Source organism: Mixophyes fleayi, chromosome 5 (genome assembly GCF_038048845.1).
Source record: "Mixophyes fleayi isolate aMixFle1 chromosome 5, aMixFle1.hap1, whole genome shotgun sequence".
In the NCBI taxonomy this organism is placed as follows: Eukaryota; Metazoa; Chordata; class Amphibia; order Anura; family Limnodynastidae; genus Mixophyes; species Mixophyes fleayi.
This window is the reverse complement of record NC_134406.1, coordinates 249,292,883-249,311,968: the sequence shown is the minus strand read 5'-3', so window position 1 is coordinate 249,311,968 and position 19,086 is coordinate 249,292,883. Positions and strand designations below refer to the sequence as shown.

Sequence of the window (19,086 nt, the reverse complement as noted above, 5' to 3'; positions counted from 1 at the left end):
CTCCAACTCTTCCTTTCCCCATAATATACATGGCCAATGCTGCATGCACTACTGTTAGGTGCACGCAACTCTCCCTTTTCAAGCAGAGCTGTGTGAAGCAGGGGCAGGGTCCAGCCACCTCAATTATACACTACCCCAGGCTTGGAGGGGGGTTTCCAGGCACTAGGAACCCCCCCCCCCCCCCCCTCGGTTTGCCTATGCATCTTTTGCTATCAAAACAAACGTTTTAAAACTTTTCATGAACTTATGACCTGGTCGGGTGCACGTGTATCTGATGTACAGTTGACATGAACTTAGTATACATCTACTGGTGCCGCGCTGAACACATCTCGGATGCCTATGACCTTTTTATGTACATATGTTTTGAACACTTTTTATTTAATGCATATGTGTCAAACTCAGCATCAGGCCCCTCGTGTGCACTTATTTTATTAACACTGCATGACAATCTCTTCCATTCAATTCTGTATGTATTACATTACCTAACCAAGCTCTTTAGTGCAGGGCTTTCTTTTCTGCACACTTAAATTAATATTCCAGTTTATGGTACCTGTGAGTACTCTAACTTTGTAATTTGCTAGATGTTTTATGCTGGGCTTAATAAAGGAACATTAAGAACATACCCAATGTTACGTTTTGAGGTTTATTAACCTTAAATCTGCAAAAGATAACCTAATAATCTATTACAATCTATAAAAGAAGACACACCTCTGTTTTCTTTTCATATCCTTCATTGCTTTCAACCTCTCAATGTCCATCCACAACAAAATCAGTTTTTCCCCAGAAGTCCCTTTAATAAATGATTTAAACTTTTCAAACTCTTTCCGGCTGTGGATATGAAAATATTCCTGTTTATTATGCGAGGAATCCACAATGTCCTGTACATCGCTGTCAGATTCTGAGGCACCGATCTCTTCCTCAATGGATGTTTCAGAGCTAGTGGAAGAAGCCATTTCCTGCGCCCTTTGTATTGCCACCTCGGATAAGTCGAAAATATCAACTTTGTCTGAACTTTCCTCCAATACCTGTCCATTGACCTTGGAGACTGCAGATTTCATAACTCGATCAACATAATAAAAAGCAAAGTCCTCAATGGTTGGGAAGACTGGAACTTGTGGACTTTGAGCAATACCTGGAATATTTTCTCCCGATTTTACCACTTCTTCAACATTGCACAATTTCCCTTGTTTCTGCTCCACATAAAGTCTTACTGGACTCGGTGTTGGAGATGCTGCAATAGTTACAGGATACTCCTCTTCCTCCTGAATATCTGGTGAGATACTCTTCCTGTCCTCAGATTTACCAGACTGTGATTTATTAGTCATCTGGTGGAGACTGGCATTCTGGGTATTGGAAATACTTAGGACAGCTTTAGAAAAAAACAAAACAAGAATTAGACATGACTATAGCGAGCGTGGTTGGAAAATATTTTTAAGTGTCAGAAAAGGTTTAGTTCTGCTGCTGCATCCACTATGTAAAGATATTATTTTATACGGGATGGGTCAATTCAATTAGCCGCAAGTTTCCATAGTAACCTGACCATGTGATGTTGTAAGTAATGATCTTCACTTATTTTTGATCACACCTCATAGAGGTCCGAGCAAAAATGAGCAAGGTTTTCAATATTGTAATTGCTAGTAATGAGAACAGAGACAGATACAGGGTAACTATGGAAACTCGTGGCTAATTGCATCGCTGCCATTGTGTTACTTTCATTTATTCTGGTAAGAACCCTCTCATTTATTTAAGGAGGAGCCAAAACCCCCCCACAAATGAGTAATTCTGAACAATATTACCAAGTGACAGCAGAACTTAGCAAGGGACACTCACTGTGGCGTATTGAAACACCAATGGCCCCATACACGTTGCAATCAGTGGTTTGGTACTACTGCTTGCACTTCCGATCAAACAATGAGCCCACATATATGTTGATAATTGATTTGACCTGGTTGTGAGCCATATCTAACAATATCTGTAAGTGGATCATATTTTCATTGGACATGGCGGTCACTAAGGAAATTGGTAGTTAAGTTTCATCAAGTCCACCAGCCAAAATCTTACTGTGTGGCCAAAAAGACCACTAAATACATGGCAGCTGGCTATGAAGGGGCAGTACTATATTGTAGATTCACAGCAAATAAAATTTATGTGTAGGGGTACAGCTAGATTTTCAACAGGTCGTATAGATTTAAATAACAAGTTGGGTGCATTTATGAAGGAGCAGCCGTATGCCCAGGCGGAGGGTTGGAGTTGGAAGAGTGAAGGCGTTCCTAGTGAAGTAAGGGATAGAACAGGGGCCGAAAACCCCCTGCGCACAGACCACTTTTATCTGGCATGCCGTAGCTCTGTAGCTGCCTCACTAAAAGAGCCAAAGATGGCTGAAACGTGCAGCATCTCCGTTTCCACCATCTTTGGCTTCTCCAGCGAAGCAGTTCCCAGTCCCAGCTCTCAGACGTGATCACTGTAAAGGTAAGTATCAAATAGTTGTAAGTTTTAAGTTAAACTGAGAGGCACAACTATGTGGTAAAATATTAATTGGGGACACATCTAAGTGGTATAATATTAATTGGGAGCACAACTATGTGGCATAATATTAATTGAGGCACAACTATGTGGCATTTTATTAATTGGGGACAACTATGTGGCATAATATTAATTGGGGGACAACTATGTGGCATAATATTAATTGAGGGCACAACTATGTGGCATGATATGAACTGGGGCACAACTATGAGGCATAATATGAATTATATATAATGTAGTATATATACACACAACTGGCACACCTGGGCTTGACTAGATTTTAGCCGGGACACTGATAGAAAAAGGTCGCCAACCCCTGGTGTAGGCACACCAGTGCGTCTTATTTTGCAGAGCAAGATTATTGTAATGAGATGAAGGGGTGGAGAGGGCACATTTTCAGGGTCATTCCTCGCCATATGGATGGATGCACGGCCACTTCCAGTACACAAAAGGAGACACATTTTGCAGCATAGCAGAACTAACGGAGATCTGGTTGTATATTTAACAATAGGAACCATTTTATACTCCAAGTTAGCACTTCGGTGGAGCAATGCACTCAAGCTATGTAATAAAAGAACTTTACACACACAATTGGCATGTTTAATAGAACAAAAGACTGTCCCTATGTCCTCTCAAGCCATGAATGTGTCTAAGACAAGCAGTATTTTAGCAGAAAGAATAAGAGTTTTTGTGATTGAAGAAGTTGGTTCTAAAGCGGTAGGTTGGACTTTGCACAGTGCCCCCCGAAAGATGTCTCAGACTCTTTGCAGAATGAGGGTCACCTATAGTTTGTGGTGGCGGCTCCAGAGAAGGGGGATTAGAGTTACACCGTAATGTGTGCTGGGTGAACTGAGTGGACACAGCGATGAAAAAACAAGGAGTTCAGCATTGGGTACGCTTCGTAAATTCCCCCAGAGAAGGAACAGAATCGAGAGTCCCGCAGTAGCAATAAGGTTCCCAGTGATCTGTACATATGTGGCAGATGCTGTTACTTACCTTGATTTCTATTACGTTCATGAAACAATGTAGTGCTGCTGTCTGCTGGTCCCCAGCTGATGGGATGAGAAACTGAATTTGTGGTAGTGGTGGGATGACTTTGTTTTGCTATCGTGAACCACTCCTTTGTCTGAACGAAAGACGCCTGTGAAACACATGTATAATCCAGCTGGTCAGATGCACACATTATAGCTAAGACATAACAGGTCTATTATAAGACAGAAAGTGATGTATTTTACATAAAGGTTGGATTTTAACGGTGTTCAGATTGTACCCAGATTAAAGTGTATCCGTCACTTCAACACAGCAGATTTAAGCATTTTGTGGGCCGGACCAATGTTCAAGTGAATACAGTATATCACATCCCTCTGAACTGTGATGTCACCAGTTCCTAGCAAACTGATAGGTAGCTTTGTCATGAACAGAGGGGTAACAGTAAACAAAATGGCTGCCTAGTGATTTTAAGACATGACTAAAAATGGTTATTAGATCTATTTTGATTTGACTGATTTTTGGTATGCTGATAATTTCAGGGCCAGTAGTATTAATATAGATCCTTATTACACTTTTTAGCATACTTGTTACACTCAAGAAATCTCAGTGAGACTCCTGGGAGAAAAGGCCAGTCTCCAGCATCCTGTCCAATTCTCTAATCAAGTGGACGGGTGGGGGCCATGATGACCCATCATGGCTCCACCCCGCAGCAAGGTTATGCAAATTGCAGGATGACATGAATCATATTGCCACACCCCTCACACCTGCCACTCGGACCTCCCTTCAACGACCTTCTGGATGGGAGGTCAAAAACGTTGGCAAGTAGACTTCTTAGATTGAAGTGAACATGGATAAACTGTAACACGGTGTGACATAAGGTGTACTGAAGTCTACTCCATCTGTCTGCTTTACCTGACCAAGTGTAACAAATAAATTCCTCATAATTTCCTCATTTTCAGTGTCAGGGGTCAGGGAAGTGACGTCTTTTCTCCTGTGCGTCCAGGGCTGGTAATGTGGGTCAACCTGTAATCTCACCCCTGTGTTGCTCGCTTTGACCTGGGACATCAGCTTAGCAAGTCTGTAGATACCAATAGAACAAGCCAACAGCATAGTTAGTGTCAGCATTTACCACGTTATCCTAAATAACTACTAACCCTAAAAAGTATTGGGATTTTGCAGACAGTTTCTGAACTACAACAATGAGATCCTAAACTGCATTACTTATTTGTAGAAATGTTCCTATTAGTTTGCCAAGTGCATTGCAAGGTGTGTGCACGTTTACAAACATTGAAGCTTTCTGGCACTATCCTCAAGGGCAAGAGGGGACTAAAACCAAATAGTGCCACCGAACCCATCCAAAGAGAGTGCCAGAAATATGGCGCCAGCACAGGAGATAGTTAAAGCTGTAGTACTGAGCCAGAGTCTTTGTTATTTTCGGCACAGGCCCCCTTCCAGGGGATGAAGGGGGCTGCAAAAAACTTTGAACGCGGGCCCTTTAATTAATTAAAAGGTTTATGTAACGATGGAAGACTGGGATTATGCCCGGGTAGGCTTCAGACAGAAGCATTAGGCTTTTGTTTACAAATATACAATACAGCCATGCTTACTCAGGCTCCAGAGCTTCAGTGGAACTTACTAATGAAAAAGAATTTGATAGCGCTCAATGAACATACGTCTAGTACGTCAAGATTACATTTGGACCTAATTTTCATTCCTTGCTTAAATTATTATAGGAGTCAAAACAAATATCGAAAAATCTCTGCACCATTTATTCATTATGTCTGTCTACCGCTGTTAACCATCCAAAACATTTTGCTTTTTTAAGTTGGTTTAATGTATTTGACCTTTGATATAATGTGCGCTGCATTTTTTGTTGAAATGTTTAATGTTTATTTGTGCAAATAAATAAATAACCGTTTTACTTTTTAAAGTGAAGAAGTCTGTATTGCGTTTCCTCCTCTGATAGAAGACAGCATTTTAAATTTACGTTTCCCTGTAGCTTCATTTATCTAACTATCCATTATCCTGTATAGCTTACACCAGTCATGGTTACTGCTCCCTGGTTTATTGCTCCCTCTCCAGCACTTACATTTTACAGCTGTTTGACAATGGGATAATTGTGGTCACCTTGGTTACATTTGGTATCCAACGATAAACTACGATATAAAGATTAACCATGCATAACAGCTTCTAAGCAATCCCTGCAATAATAGTTTTATTTTCTCTCCCTCACAAAGGACAGCGCTATTACATATAATGTATAGGTATAAAAATATAATATAATAACAAAAATGGCAATGCAGCTGTATTAAAACTTTTGTGTTGTTATTTAGGATTTCATGTCCGGAAGCCAAGCCACTATTGGACATTAATATAAATCAAATCCGTACAATAAAATGTAGATGACAAACTAATGATCTCTAGCAGCTCTCAGACTTATGGTTCATACAACAGTTATCAGTTCAAAAAAAAGTGAAGGAGACTGATAGAAAGTACATGAAATTAGTCTATAAAAGAGGAACATTCATTCATAGATTGGCATCAATCATTAGACTCACACAATGTATAAGCTTATCAATAGATAAATGGAATATGAATGATCAGTGTAAATCATACCTGCCAACCGTTTGGAACTTCTTTCCGGGAGATCCCAGGCAGGGGGGCGGGGTTGGAGGGAGGGAGGGGCGAGATGCAGTGAATCTCATCATTTTGGCCCCTGCCCCCCGCAACAAAATGCCGATTTTGTCGCGGGGGGGGGGGGGGGGGGGGGGGGGAATGGGGCAAAATGACGCAATGCCGTTTGCGGGATATTTGCCTGCTCTCCCGGTAGTCCGGGAGACCTACCTGAATTTCGTGAGTCACCCTAATATACAGGGGACGGAAATAGATTTTTAGCCCAGGGTGGCGTGACTCGGCTACGCAGCCTGTGGAGAAAATTTAAAAGGAAAAAAAGTATGTAGCCCACTATGGGTCAGGCCCTGGGGGCAGATGTCCCCCTCCCCCAGCCCAGCTAGCCTCTGCAAATATATGACCCAAAGATGAAAGAACTTACAACTTTGGGAGTTAAAATGAGGATTCACATTACTTTTATCCATGAATATTCTTCTTTTATGGACTAATGCCAATCACCTTCTCTGTTTTTAAAATATTTATTAAACACTTTGTATTACAGAGCTGAATAATACACATGGCATGACTACAGTGTTTATTCTTAAGTAAATATGTCCACAATGCTCTATTTCTTTCTGCAGCAGGATGCCATGTTAGCAGGGAGGTGATCCTTAAGCTAAGCAAGCAGACAGTGACTGACAGCTTGGCAGACTTGCTTTGGATAAATGCTCTGTGTGGATTGGTTGATTCATCCGTGGGGTGGGTCCAGTCATGTCACAGTCTCAGCTGTTTAACCTGCATCAGTTCCTATCAGGACACTGGGATACGGGAGGAGATCCAGCTGTCTGGAATGGATTGGGGGCAGTAATACATTACTTTATAATACAGCTGAAGTTGAATGTTAGGTGAACACTGAAAAATATAATCCTTGGGTTTAGTGGTCCTTTAAAATAGTATAGTTTATATGTACATTAAAATAAATATCTTAAATAAAGTCACTTCTTACAGAACAACATTAATATACAAAATAACAAATACAACACAAAGAATTACCAATTAGAAACCATAGTTTGATATTTATTGCTACATTGTGTCTACCTGTATTAGATTGCATGCTATAGTCATAGAGTTTCAGACAGTGGGGGGAATTTGTACCTGTATTCAAAATAGCAATCACTTTGCAGAAAGGCTGGTAGTCTTTCCTTCTTAATCCACTGAACGCCTTGCTCCCGATTCAAACACTTGAAAAAAATCCAGTTCATTAGTAGATTATCAGTAACATTCATCTTTGCTATATTCTCAGGGGAGGGTTGGCAAATGGGAGTCAAGACTCGACACAGCAGCCTATTAGGAGCATTTTAAAAAGCCCAGCCCAGCCTTCCCCTGTATATTCTGCATTGCAATATAAACGGTTAGAAACTACTTGTATTACCCATGTGACACGGCAGTGAATATATACATATATACAATGGTTCTGTAACATACTATATAACATTGGATTACGTGTTGCAAAGCTCTAGTACAGGGCCCTCATAGCAGTAAAACAGAAAATTGCACCTCTGCCTGCTGTCACCAAGGGTATACTTATTATTGAAAGAAAATGTAATTCAGCAACAGTTGGCATGCAGAAGGTTGTACATTTGTGGTATGTAGTCTTATTATCTGTTCTATATAACATTTCTGGGCTGCCAGCCTGGCACAGATGTAAGATGTATACTGGCATAACAGGCAGGTACCAGCCAGCACCACTTTGAAGTCAGCAATGGTGGGTTTGCCTCTACTTAAATCAAGCAATGGTATGATCATTCAAGGCTACAACTGGAACTCTTTCAGGAATGCTGCTGGAGAAACGTAAACCTAAGATAGAACAATGTCCCAGTGTGGCAGAAGTTATATAAGCTTTGGACAATCAGAGGCTGTACCGCCGTGAGCAAGGTTATCCAGTGAAAGGGTTAATAACATACATGTTTGCACATTATTGTAGAACTGAAAGAAAGGATGTCTCTTTAAAAGTATTACTATAGAATTAATTAAATGTCTCTTTAACCTTCTTGCTGTAATATCAAGTTGATTACCAGAGACGAGGTCGGTGTTATAGGACAATTATCAGAAACTTTATTTCTAATCAAATGTAGAAAAAAATGTTTGGGTTTTAAATGGTCTCATAAAAAATACTGCTATCCCTGGATAACGTTTATGATATACTGCATATGTGTGTAATATGTATGTAAACAAATTACTTCAAATCATATAAATTACTACTTCTTGAGACTGGAAAAAAGTCATCTTAAAAACATGAGGGCAGAACGGAACTTCGCGCGAGGTGTTTCTGCGCAGTAGACTGGTAATTACAGTACAGAGATCTTTGCTACGAGATGCGAGCAAAAATTATAAAAAAAAATTAACCATAAACATGGCACAGAAACGAAGTGAATCTGCCACATAATAACTGTATTGTATGGCATCAAAATAAATATATTTATTTTGTTATTTTTTTTATTATGCTTTTTATAAAAAAATTAATACTTACAAAATTGACTATTGGTATTTTCCACCATACCAGGAAAGAGTTCATAAGCTACGCTGTGTATTTCGGGGGAAAGTCCCCTTTAACTGGCAAAATTGGAACACTAATTACCCCTTTCAATTAAACAACATATCTTGATCTATGTGAGGTTTATACCTCTCTAGCACTCTCATATTGTTAAACATTATGGAATCACGAATGCAGAGGTGAGCACTGGGAGGTAACGCCATGAATGGAGGTGCAGCTGGACTGTGATTATCTCTGCAAGTTGCTGTTTTGGCTATTTACATACAAATTATCAGTAAAAGAGTTTATCACACAATCTGATTTCTGGTGTTTGAATTCAGTACACTTAAATCCCCCATCCCTGGGTATTTTGTGAGTTGTAGTGGTTTTGGTGCTCGGCTGAAAGCCTGATAGGGTATGTGCGTGTGTCTATCTACATCAGTGTTGGGCAACCTGATACACTCCAAGACCCACGTCTGCTGCCCTCTAGCCTTCAAATGATGAATAGAACGATACATTTACAAAACTAAAGAGACACCACATGCCCTTACAATAGACCCCACATGCAGTTAAAGCCCCTCCACTCACCTCAAAACACCCCCCGACAACTCACAGTGCCCACTCACCCAAAACACCCCATTTTGCCCTTTAGATCCCCATTTACCCAAAACTCCTCTCAGACATTCCCTAAAACATCCCTTAGTATCCCCACTCACTTATAATAAGAGCTGAGGCTGACGGGACACAAAGCAAAGAAATACACAATCGAGTCATAAAGAAGGAGTTAGGGGCCACATAAAAAGGCTTGGTGGGCCACATGCACCCAGCAATCTGCTGGTTGTCCATCCCTGATCGAAATAGTTGGAATGCAAGCAAACGTTCCTCTGTAGTGTAGGCTTACTGTCTACCTTTGGGAGGGGAGCTATTTTAAGGTACACATCAAGAAACAATGGGCCTGATTCATTAAGGAAAGGGAAGCAAAAAAAAGAGTAACTTTGCACCTTGGCAAAACCTTGTTGCATTAGAGGGGAAGTTAAATGTAAAATGTAGGGACAGATATATAGCAGGGGAAGGGCATGTCCTAGATTAACTTTAAATTTCAGTGTAAAAATAAAGCTATCAAGTATTTGTGTGCTACATGAAAAAAGCCGCCAGTATTTAACTTACGTGCAAAATAATAAACTAATATGCACCCCTTGGATTGTAACATGGTTTTGCCCCAGAGAAAACATACTAATTTTTTTTTCTTTGCTCTCTTTAATAAATCAGGCCCAATGTGTTTAGTTCAGGATTAGTTGCTAGAAGACCAGGGCCTTAACATAAATAATCTCTTAATGAGTTTTACAGAAAACATTTTGAGTCACCTTTCATTGAAAAGTGATTATAAATATAAAACATCAGTCTAATAGATGATTTCTCATACCATAAAGCTAGAAAAAGATGTCAAAATTATTTATAAATATGAGATAATAGAATTCAGTAAACACAGCTCACCATAATACTATAATTGTTGTCAATGGTTAAATCGTTGGCGGATTTTGTGGCTGTCCGTCTGGTGACATTTCTGGTGGCATTATAGATGGGGTTTGGTGGCTGCTCCCCACGTAGCACTTTTTTAATTTTCTGTTCCAGTTCATCTGGAAAATGACTGATCACTTCGAAAATCCCGTATACTTTATTGAACTTAATTGCTTCAGTGAAGGTCTGCAGAGAAAGTGTTATGCAAACAATTTTAAAAGGTTAATATTTATATCTGTATCCCTAATTGTACTTTAATTTCTTCTTGTACTTTTAATTTCTTTATATGGTGGCCATATTTTTCAGATAAGCTTAAGTATACAGATTCATAGGTGTATATTTACAAAAGTGTGGGTTTGAAAAAGTGGAGATGTTACCCATAGCAACCAATCAGATTTTAGCTATCATTTATTTAGTACATTCTACAAAATGACAGCTAGAATCTGATTGGTTGCTATAGGTAACATCTCTACTTTTTGAAATCTGTACTTTAGTAAATATACCCCATGGTCTTATTGTCAGCTGGTGCTAAACTTAAAGATCCACTTTATACATCACTCTATATCAAATAAAGAAATAAATTATCTGTGCACCTGTCAGTGAAGATCAATTATGAAGCCCAAAATTACTGAGAGAAAGGGCAAAATATTCTCTGTCCCATCTGCATGCTTGTCTTTCTCACAGTGGGAAAGTTGGTAGATAACTGCAGGAGCTGCTCTGGCATAATGAAAAAAATCACAACTGCTACTTATAACCTGGGACTTTCCCACTATGTCAGAGCTGAAAGCCCCAGGTTATAAATAGACCTAGCGGCTGTCATTCTTTTATTATGTGCCAGGTGCTCCTGCAGTCAGGAGCTAGTGTGTGTCATTTGTAATAGTTTTTTATTTTGGCAGTAATATTTTTTATGTTCCAGTGGATTATTTTGGTTAATCAAGCTTGAAGAACAGAAGATTTTTTTTTCCAAGCTGGGATTAATTTAAGTATTTTTGGGGGGGACAACCACGGAATAATTTTAATAGATATTTTCTTTTGGGACAACCATGGAACCAGGAATTTTATTGTGTATTTTTTTATTTTTTTCCAATACAATTATGTAGGACATGAGATGTGTGGTTTATTTATATGTTGTATAGGTGCACTACATGCCCCAGTGGGTCCAGAGTGCCAGGGCATGCTGGCAATTGTGGGTCCCCAAGTACCAGCATGCCCTCGCCGCCATGGGTTTGCTGATGCTTGTAGTGCTACAAGCACCTGCATGCCCAAACTGTTAATGGCAGCTTGGGCTTGCTGGGACCTGTAGTACACCAACACAAAATGGTGTCTTTATTATAAAAATATATTTTATTGCCCCACACTCACCGCCCAGGGGCATGGGAAGAGCCCTTGTGCTTTCAGCAGTGGCTGGAGTACCCATAGGGGAGTGGGAAATGCTTTTTTTTCAGACCCCATCTTCCTAGGGAATCCAGCCCTGTGCTGATCAGCTGAGATAGGTTGTCATTATGGCAGGGGGACCCCATGCTGCCGGTTCACCTGCTATAGTCCCTCCGATTTTGCTAGCACACAGTCTAGGCTGGCAGCACTAGGGTTAATGTGTTTGGGATGTTTGGGGTTAATGTATGAGTGTGTTTTGTTTTGTTAATATTAACTATTTTGTGCCGGACCCGCAGGCTGTATTGCCGGTTGAATGTCGACAGTCTGACTGTTGACAGATTCACCGTTGCCATATCGTACCCAACCCATTGCATATTGGTCCCCAGGAGACATTTCTTCCCTCACGTTAGCATATACACTGCCCCTCTGAGGGAATTGGACAGTACTGTGCTATTCTTAAATGCATAGTAAATAAACACTTACTGGTAGATTGAGGAATTCATTAAAGTAGTCTACAAGCAAATCATCTGTTACTAGGAAGTCCTCCTGAGCACACAAAAAGACAACAGACAAGGTGATGAAATCCTAGCTGCAGTATTTGTTGTCAGAAGTGATAACAGAACATTACAGCAAATGCTGATAGTCACGTTTTGAAACAAGATCACTTATACTTTAATACCCCGTACACTTTGTGATCTGGTTGTCTGGCACAAACAGTGAACAGTGACCAGATCAGTTAGTAATTTGGCCACACGTGGAAGATGGAATTGCTCTGATCCGTTTGTCCGGGTTCCTCACTAAACATTCAGGTTACAAAGCCGCAGTTGGCTCCTCCTTTATTTCCACATTGCCGTACCTGATTACATCACATCCAGTTTGGGATTTGATCTGATGAGTTTACAAATGGTCTAGTGCAGTGATATGCAATCATATTGATCTTGCAAACTTTTCAAGAGAAAAAGTGTTTCCACAATAAGGCACTGAACAGTGTGTTGGTTAAAGGTATGGTGGGCTGCAGATTAAGGATGGTGGATGCAACTTCCAGATAGCTGCCTCAATCTTATTAAACTTCATCAGTGCAAGATAAGGACCAATGTTATGTTCAGTGTAATGCTTAGGGAGTACCTTAACAATGCTTTGCTCTTATGTATATCCGTTTTTATTATTTTAAATGCACATTGCGCTGAATTGAATCAGCACCATAGAATATGTAATAAAATATTAATACACATAATGAAAAAAGTAAATAAAAACAATAATGTGCAGTGAGCAGAATGAACCCCCTTCAATTTTTCCGCCCAAGGCAAGAGCCTATGTGAGCTGAGGTTGAAGTCTATTTGTATTCTTCAAGTCTAACAATGCGGAAGTCACTGTGGGTCATATCCTGTACAGATGGAATTAAAGAGATGAAAACAGCTGTCTGCAAGTAGATTTATAGCTCTACATCAGTGTCTGTATTTAAAGTGTTACAATATTGGCCAAAGAGAACAATTTGTATATGCACCCACAGTTCCAAGGCTGAAGATAACATTTTTTATTCTCTTGTTCTGTAGGACAATGTTGGGTTTGAAAAAAGTATCTAAGAATTAAGCTAGGTACACACTACCGAAAATTACTCCCGATGCGATATCTTTAACGATTTTACCAACAACTGAAAGTCCCAATCAGCATGCCGATTCATGCATACACACTTACACGATTTTACACCATTTACCTTCAGATCTATGCTCTTCATCTGTCATAACCATCATGACACTGTAAACTCCGGTGGTAATCATATTAACGATTACCATAAATCAGACACGCAAGAGACCTACAAAAAAAACGATTGCACAAAAAAACGAATACAATATACACAGACTTACCTTGAGAGCGAACACCCAGATTTTCGATGGCACTGGCATGCTGGCAGGCTGTGATTCCGAACACAAATCTCTCCGGCACTACAGTTTGATGTCAGGGCGCCCTACAGCAATGTTCATTTAAAGTGGCAATGTCTAGACCCTGCAGGTTAAGTGATGAAAGCCTTAGCCTGCGGGGTCCAGACATTGCCACTTTAAATGAACATTGCTGTAGGGCGCCCTGATGTCAAACTGTAGTGCCGGAGAGCTGTGTGTTCGGAATCACAGCCTGCCAGCACGCCAGTGCCATCGGAAATCTGGGTGTTCGGTCTCAAGGTAAGTTTGTGTACATTGTATTCGTTCGTTGTTTTGGGTGCAATAGTTTGTTTTTTTTAAGTCTCATGCATGTCGGAATTATCCTCGTAGTTAATACATACCCAACCTGTAAACTCTATGGAGATCTGTCTACACTGCAAATCACTATTCCTGATCCGTCCTTTCTTCACTGTCTGCATGCAGCAGGCGTTCTTCAGTCACTCCCTGTAGTGCTTCCGCAGGCTGCAGTAAGCTCCTTACTGAGGAGATCTTGTGAGAGTGAGACTATGACTCATAGTCTCACTCTCATGACATCTCCTCAGTAAGGAGATTACTGCGCGCCGCGGAAGCACTACAGTGACAGCAGGCAGCTAACAGCATAACATTTGCTGTTAGCTGTCTGCCATTCTCCTTGACCAGCTGACAGTCGGTGCCAGGGACGCTGATGAATGCCGGCGGGCCCCCCAGAAGTCCGAGGCCCCTGGCCTCTAGCGCAGTTAAACCTCGGGTTAATCCATCCCTGAGTGTGTACCTAGCTTTACGGTCAAGCTTTGTGATATGGTGGGCTCTTGGGCTGGATCCTTTTCAATAAAATTATATCTATAATCGGAGACAAGAGATTACAGTGAAGAAAATGCTTTGGGAGCTGTCATTTAGACTGCCTTGATGTAAACAGAACTTCACTTTAATGCACATTGGATCTTTCATCTTTAAGCATTATTAAGGTAATTGAGTGGTATTAGTGAACACTGTTTGTCTAGTGCACACCCAATTGTTAAATTATAAGACAAACTGTCCTATATCAACCTCACCTAGCAACATAGATCCAACAAACTCAGATTAGATGTTATCTGTGATGCTTTAAACTCTGACACACTGAATGAAACAACTTTATAAACATGAGCTATAGTAGACAGACATATTATTAGTACACCGTTTACTTGTAACACACATTAGGTTGCACAATCAAATAAACATTCTACAGTTACAATAATGATGTGGTTACATTTAATTAATTGTCACAGTTGCAAAATGTTGTTGATATTTCCATCAAGTGAGCATTTAAACAGAACGGTAAAGTGCATTTATTTTAAAAATATTTTCAAGTAGACTATCTGCTTACTATACTTACAAATACATCATCTGTTATAGTGGGCGGCTCTGGAAAATGAAGAGATTAAAAATTACAGTCATCAGTTGATGAGAAAATCAGCAGGTGTTTAATCTATATTAGTGAAAAGGTTAAATTATGTAATACTATCATCATCATGTGCTATTTATAAAGCACCACAGAATTCGAAGCACCGCAATTGTCTTACAGATAAGAGACATAGGTATGATAAATATAAAGCTACAGATAGTAACAGTGACATGAATTTAAGTAAGCATACAAATGCCTTTCATAGGTGGTCATGAGCTAGCAATAATAACATACTTTTGATTAGTTTGATGAGTATTATGTCAGTTTGTGAATGGCTCTCTCATCCCTGCATGCTCCAAGATATAAAGTACAAAACTGTTTTTGCTTTTACTTTATTAATTTTTATATGACATGTTGTCTTACACAGTATCAATGAAAGGTAAAAGAAATTCGGGACACATAAGAACGATAATAAAACTGTTCTGTAAATTCAACACAGTTAAAGACAACAAAGAAAACAGATATTCTACATAGAGCAATACATGGACTATAAGTCCAACTTGTGGTATTATAGGGCAGTATATAGCATCACAAGAGAAAGAACTATTGAAATAATAAAAGGCGGCACATTATCTGTCTACCTATGGCAAATGTAGGCAACTTTTGACTCTTTGCCTATTGTTAAACTGAAGGTCCGGACATCTATTGCAGAGATAAATATGAGACTTTCCAGTTTTTTGTGGATGTACAACTCCAAATATTGCTGGGATTTGCAGTACTACAACAGTTAGCGAACCACAGGGCTTTTTTTACCTTAAGTCCAAATGTTGGGAATTTAAGTCATAAAAAACAATATTAGGGGCCTGGATCAGACTGGCACATGGATACAGCAAATGTCACTAACTACACCTATGTATAGAGAGCCGACAGAGGGGTATGAAACTCTTAAAGCAAATATTTGGTGTTATTTTTGTCTTGAAATTATTTTTGGCTACCAATGCTCATTATAAATCCAGGGCATCCATGAGGTAAAATAGTCTGAATGTGATTATTCCAATTGTACTATAGCTTACTGTCATAAATTATATACAATGATCTCTCTCTCTCTCTCTATATATGTATATGTATATTTATAATGCCTTATGTAAGAACAGGATAAAAAGTGTATGTGAATTAATCTGGAAAATAAGTATAAGCAAAATGCATTCAATTTTAGAGAGCTATGTAGCTGCTAACAAAGTTCTACTACACCAGCCATACAACTTTCCTACATGACGGTGTATCTTCATTGTATAGGATACACTGGCATTGGTTCAGTTCTGGTATACATTGAGTGATATTAGCACATACATAACTGCACCCATAGCATTGCAGCCCCCTCCTACCAGTAGCCAGCATCTTCTGTCCCATGATGAGTGGCAGTGGGAGAGTTCAGTCGTCAGACGGATTGATTGATGGTCCGGGCAGCATGGCGAGGGTGGGTGATCACAGCTCTGGCTGGGAGGGAATGACTGATCCCTATGGTACATAGGATTATTGGGCTGGTGTGTGTGAGCTGCCTGCTTGGGCGTCTGTGTGTGTGTGATTGAGGGTTGCTATGGAGTCGTCCAGAATAGTGAGAGCTCCTCTCCACCTCCAGTCTTCCTGGAAGCACAGCTAAGACCCGGCTGGTTACAGGCTCCGTGCTGGCCCTCTGCACCGTCATTAATAATGCCCAGGAGAGGATGCACAGGTTGGCATCTCTGCTGTATGCAACTGTAGCTCTTCGGCATCGGGCAGTGCATGACGGGAGTTGTAGTTCCTCAGCAGCTGCAGGGATCTAATTCGGTCTGCGATTCTAATACAGATTTTCCAGCCTTTGTATAACAAACTCCCCCTTACGTCTATAATGTCTGATAATTGCCTGTACTATATAGGGCTTAAATGATATAATATGTCGTATATCAGTGTAGGCTGTTCTGTCTGTGGCATAGTGTTTGGTTCATGGTCTCACGCACCTGCCTCAGGTGTTACTCACACTCCAACCCACGTCTAGTGAAGTCCTTTTTTTCCCCAGGTACAATGGACATGAATGTGGAATGTGGAAACAGACACATGCAGGTAACAAAGAAAAGTTGCAAGCTGTGGAGTTGACACAGGTATGTTTGAGCGGTATAATTACAGTAGACATGTTAATAGACGTCAGACTATTTGATGAAATAAAGAATAATTTTTTATTACGTTCTCCTTTTTCACAGTTCTTGGTTATCCACTCAGTGGCTACTTTATAAGGTATATATTTCTGGTACTGGCTTGACCCCTAAAACAGCCTAAATCCTCTATGACATTAATTCAACAAGATCCATACATATTCCGTCCATGTTAACATAATAGTATCGCACAGTTGCTGCAAATCCATTTGCACATTGATTCTGCAAATGTCCCGTTCCACCACATCCCAAAGATGCTCGGTTGGATTGAGATCTGGTGACTGTGAAGGCCATTGTAGTACACTGTACTCAGTGTCATGTTCATGGAACCAGCTTGACCTGACGTAGCCTTTGTGCCATGGAGCGTTATCCTGCTGGAAGTAGACTTTAGATGATTAGTATACTGTGGCGATGAAGGGATGCATATGGCCAACAGGCGCAGGCTGGCAACATGCAGCCCGGGAGGCGCACAGGCGGCCGCATCACATGACACGCAATGCGGCCGCGTCCTTGATGCATCGCGTGTCCGTGGATGCAATATTGAGGAAATACTGCAGGGGGGGGAGTTGGCCGGGCCGAGCAACGGACACTCTGAGCGGCCCGTGAGACCGATGCCCCCCTGCCCAGCAACAATACTCAGGTAGGCTGCAGGATATAAACAATGCTCAGTGTGTATTAAAGTATCTAATGTGTGCCAAGAAAACATTCCCACACCTTTATGTCACCACCACCAGCAGCCACTGTTGAATCCATGGATCTATCCTGCTTTGTCATGTTGTTTATGCCAAATTCTGACCCTATAATTTGCATGTCGCAGCAGAAAATCAGAATCGGCAGACCAGGTGACATTTTTCAAAACTACAGCTGTCAAGTTTGGTGAGCCTGTGCCCACTGTAGCCTCTGTTTCATGTTCTTAACCAACACCATTGGAATCCCCTGCGGTTTTCTGCAGCTGTAGCCCATCCACCTCTCTCATTAACAAGGAGTTTTTGCCCACAGAACTGCTGCTCGCAGGATGTTCCTTTTTCATTTTGTGCACAACTCTCTGTAAACTCTAGAGACTGATGTGCGTGAAAATCCCAGGATATCAGCAGTTTCTGAGTTATTCATACCACCCCGCCTAGCTCTAACAGTCATTCCATGATTAAAGTCACTTAAACCACATTTCGTCCCCATTCTGGAGTTCAGACTGAACAACAGCTGAACCTCTTGACCATATATCCATGCTTTTATTCCTTTTTTTTTTTTAAGATATTTGCATTAATGAGCACCTAATAAAGTGCCCACTGCATGTACAATCACATCCCACAGTTGTCCCCAGAGCGGACACTCAAAGTGATTAGGATAGTCACTGTCTCGTTCTCTCCAGACCCAATATTTTCACGGTCTCCCTCCTCACTCTAACATCACTGCAAGGTATCTCTTCCCCTTTTACCATGCTACATGCAGTCTCTCATTAATGCTCCTCTAGGGATACCTCTTAGAGCAGCCATCCATGTTCCTGCACTCATGGCTCAGTGGCAGTATAAGGGTTGGCTGCGCTCTCACCGCTGCTCTCAGTGATTACACTGACTCTGCTCTCTGCCACATGCTGGGTTCCAGAGCTTCCCTCTTAGAACTCAGGCTCTCTCTCTAACACCGTGGTATATTACTTGACATAGCTAAGTCCTGGATTCTCCTCTCAGAATGCCTGCAGGCTAGCAATCCTCACTCTGCACCTGTCTCTAGCAGGGGTTTTATTTTTAAGGTGAGTTAGGAGGAAAACTCAAAGTTATAATCTGAGATTGTGTTCAGGTGGAAGTCTAAGTTTTTTCCCAGCCACTGGAAGAGACATTTAAATGCAATCCTAGCCCGCCCCAGAGATGGCTCCATTCCTGTCACAGCATTATGATGCAACACAGGTACATCCATCAACAGGGGGTGCTACAGCCGTAATGGTGTTTGATTTATTTCTGTTTTATGCCTTGAAAGTGGAAATTAATAATATATGGAATTGTGTGAGAATGTATTCCTTGGGCTTAATGTTTTCAAACATATTTTCCCCTTTCGTGA

The 19,086-nt window shown here is 40.7% G+C and overlaps 1 protein-coding gene across 6 annotated transcripts in view; it reads right to left on the bottom strand.

Annotated features, from left to right (window-relative positions):
* The window catches only part of RGS22 (regulator of G protein signaling 22), an 82,791-nt gene extending 66,196 nt beyond the window's left edge, over positions 1-16,595 (bottom strand). For all 6 annotated transcript variants that reach the window (XM_075213859.1, XM_075213860.1, XM_075213856.1 and 3 more), the window contains exons 1-8: positions 16,231-16,595; positions 14,837-14,865; positions 12,032-12,094; positions 10,151-10,360; positions 7,279-7,364; positions 4,426-4,591; positions 3,520-3,664; positions 709-1,369 (exon numbers count right to left, since the gene is read on the bottom strand). In XM_075213859.1, the coding sequence (XP_075069960.1) occupies positions 709-1,369; positions 3,520-3,664; positions 4,426-4,591; positions 7,279-7,364; positions 10,151-10,360; positions 12,032-12,094; positions 14,837-14,865; positions 16,231-16,255 (1,385 nt within the window). In that variant the 5' untranslated portion in view covers positions 16,256-16,595. The remainder of the gene's footprint in view (positions 1-708; positions 1,370-3,519; positions 3,665-4,425; positions 4,592-7,278; positions 7,365-10,150; positions 10,361-12,031; positions 12,095-14,836; positions 14,866-16,230) is intronic.
* Between the last annotated feature and the right edge of the window lie 2,491 nt (positions 16,596-19,086).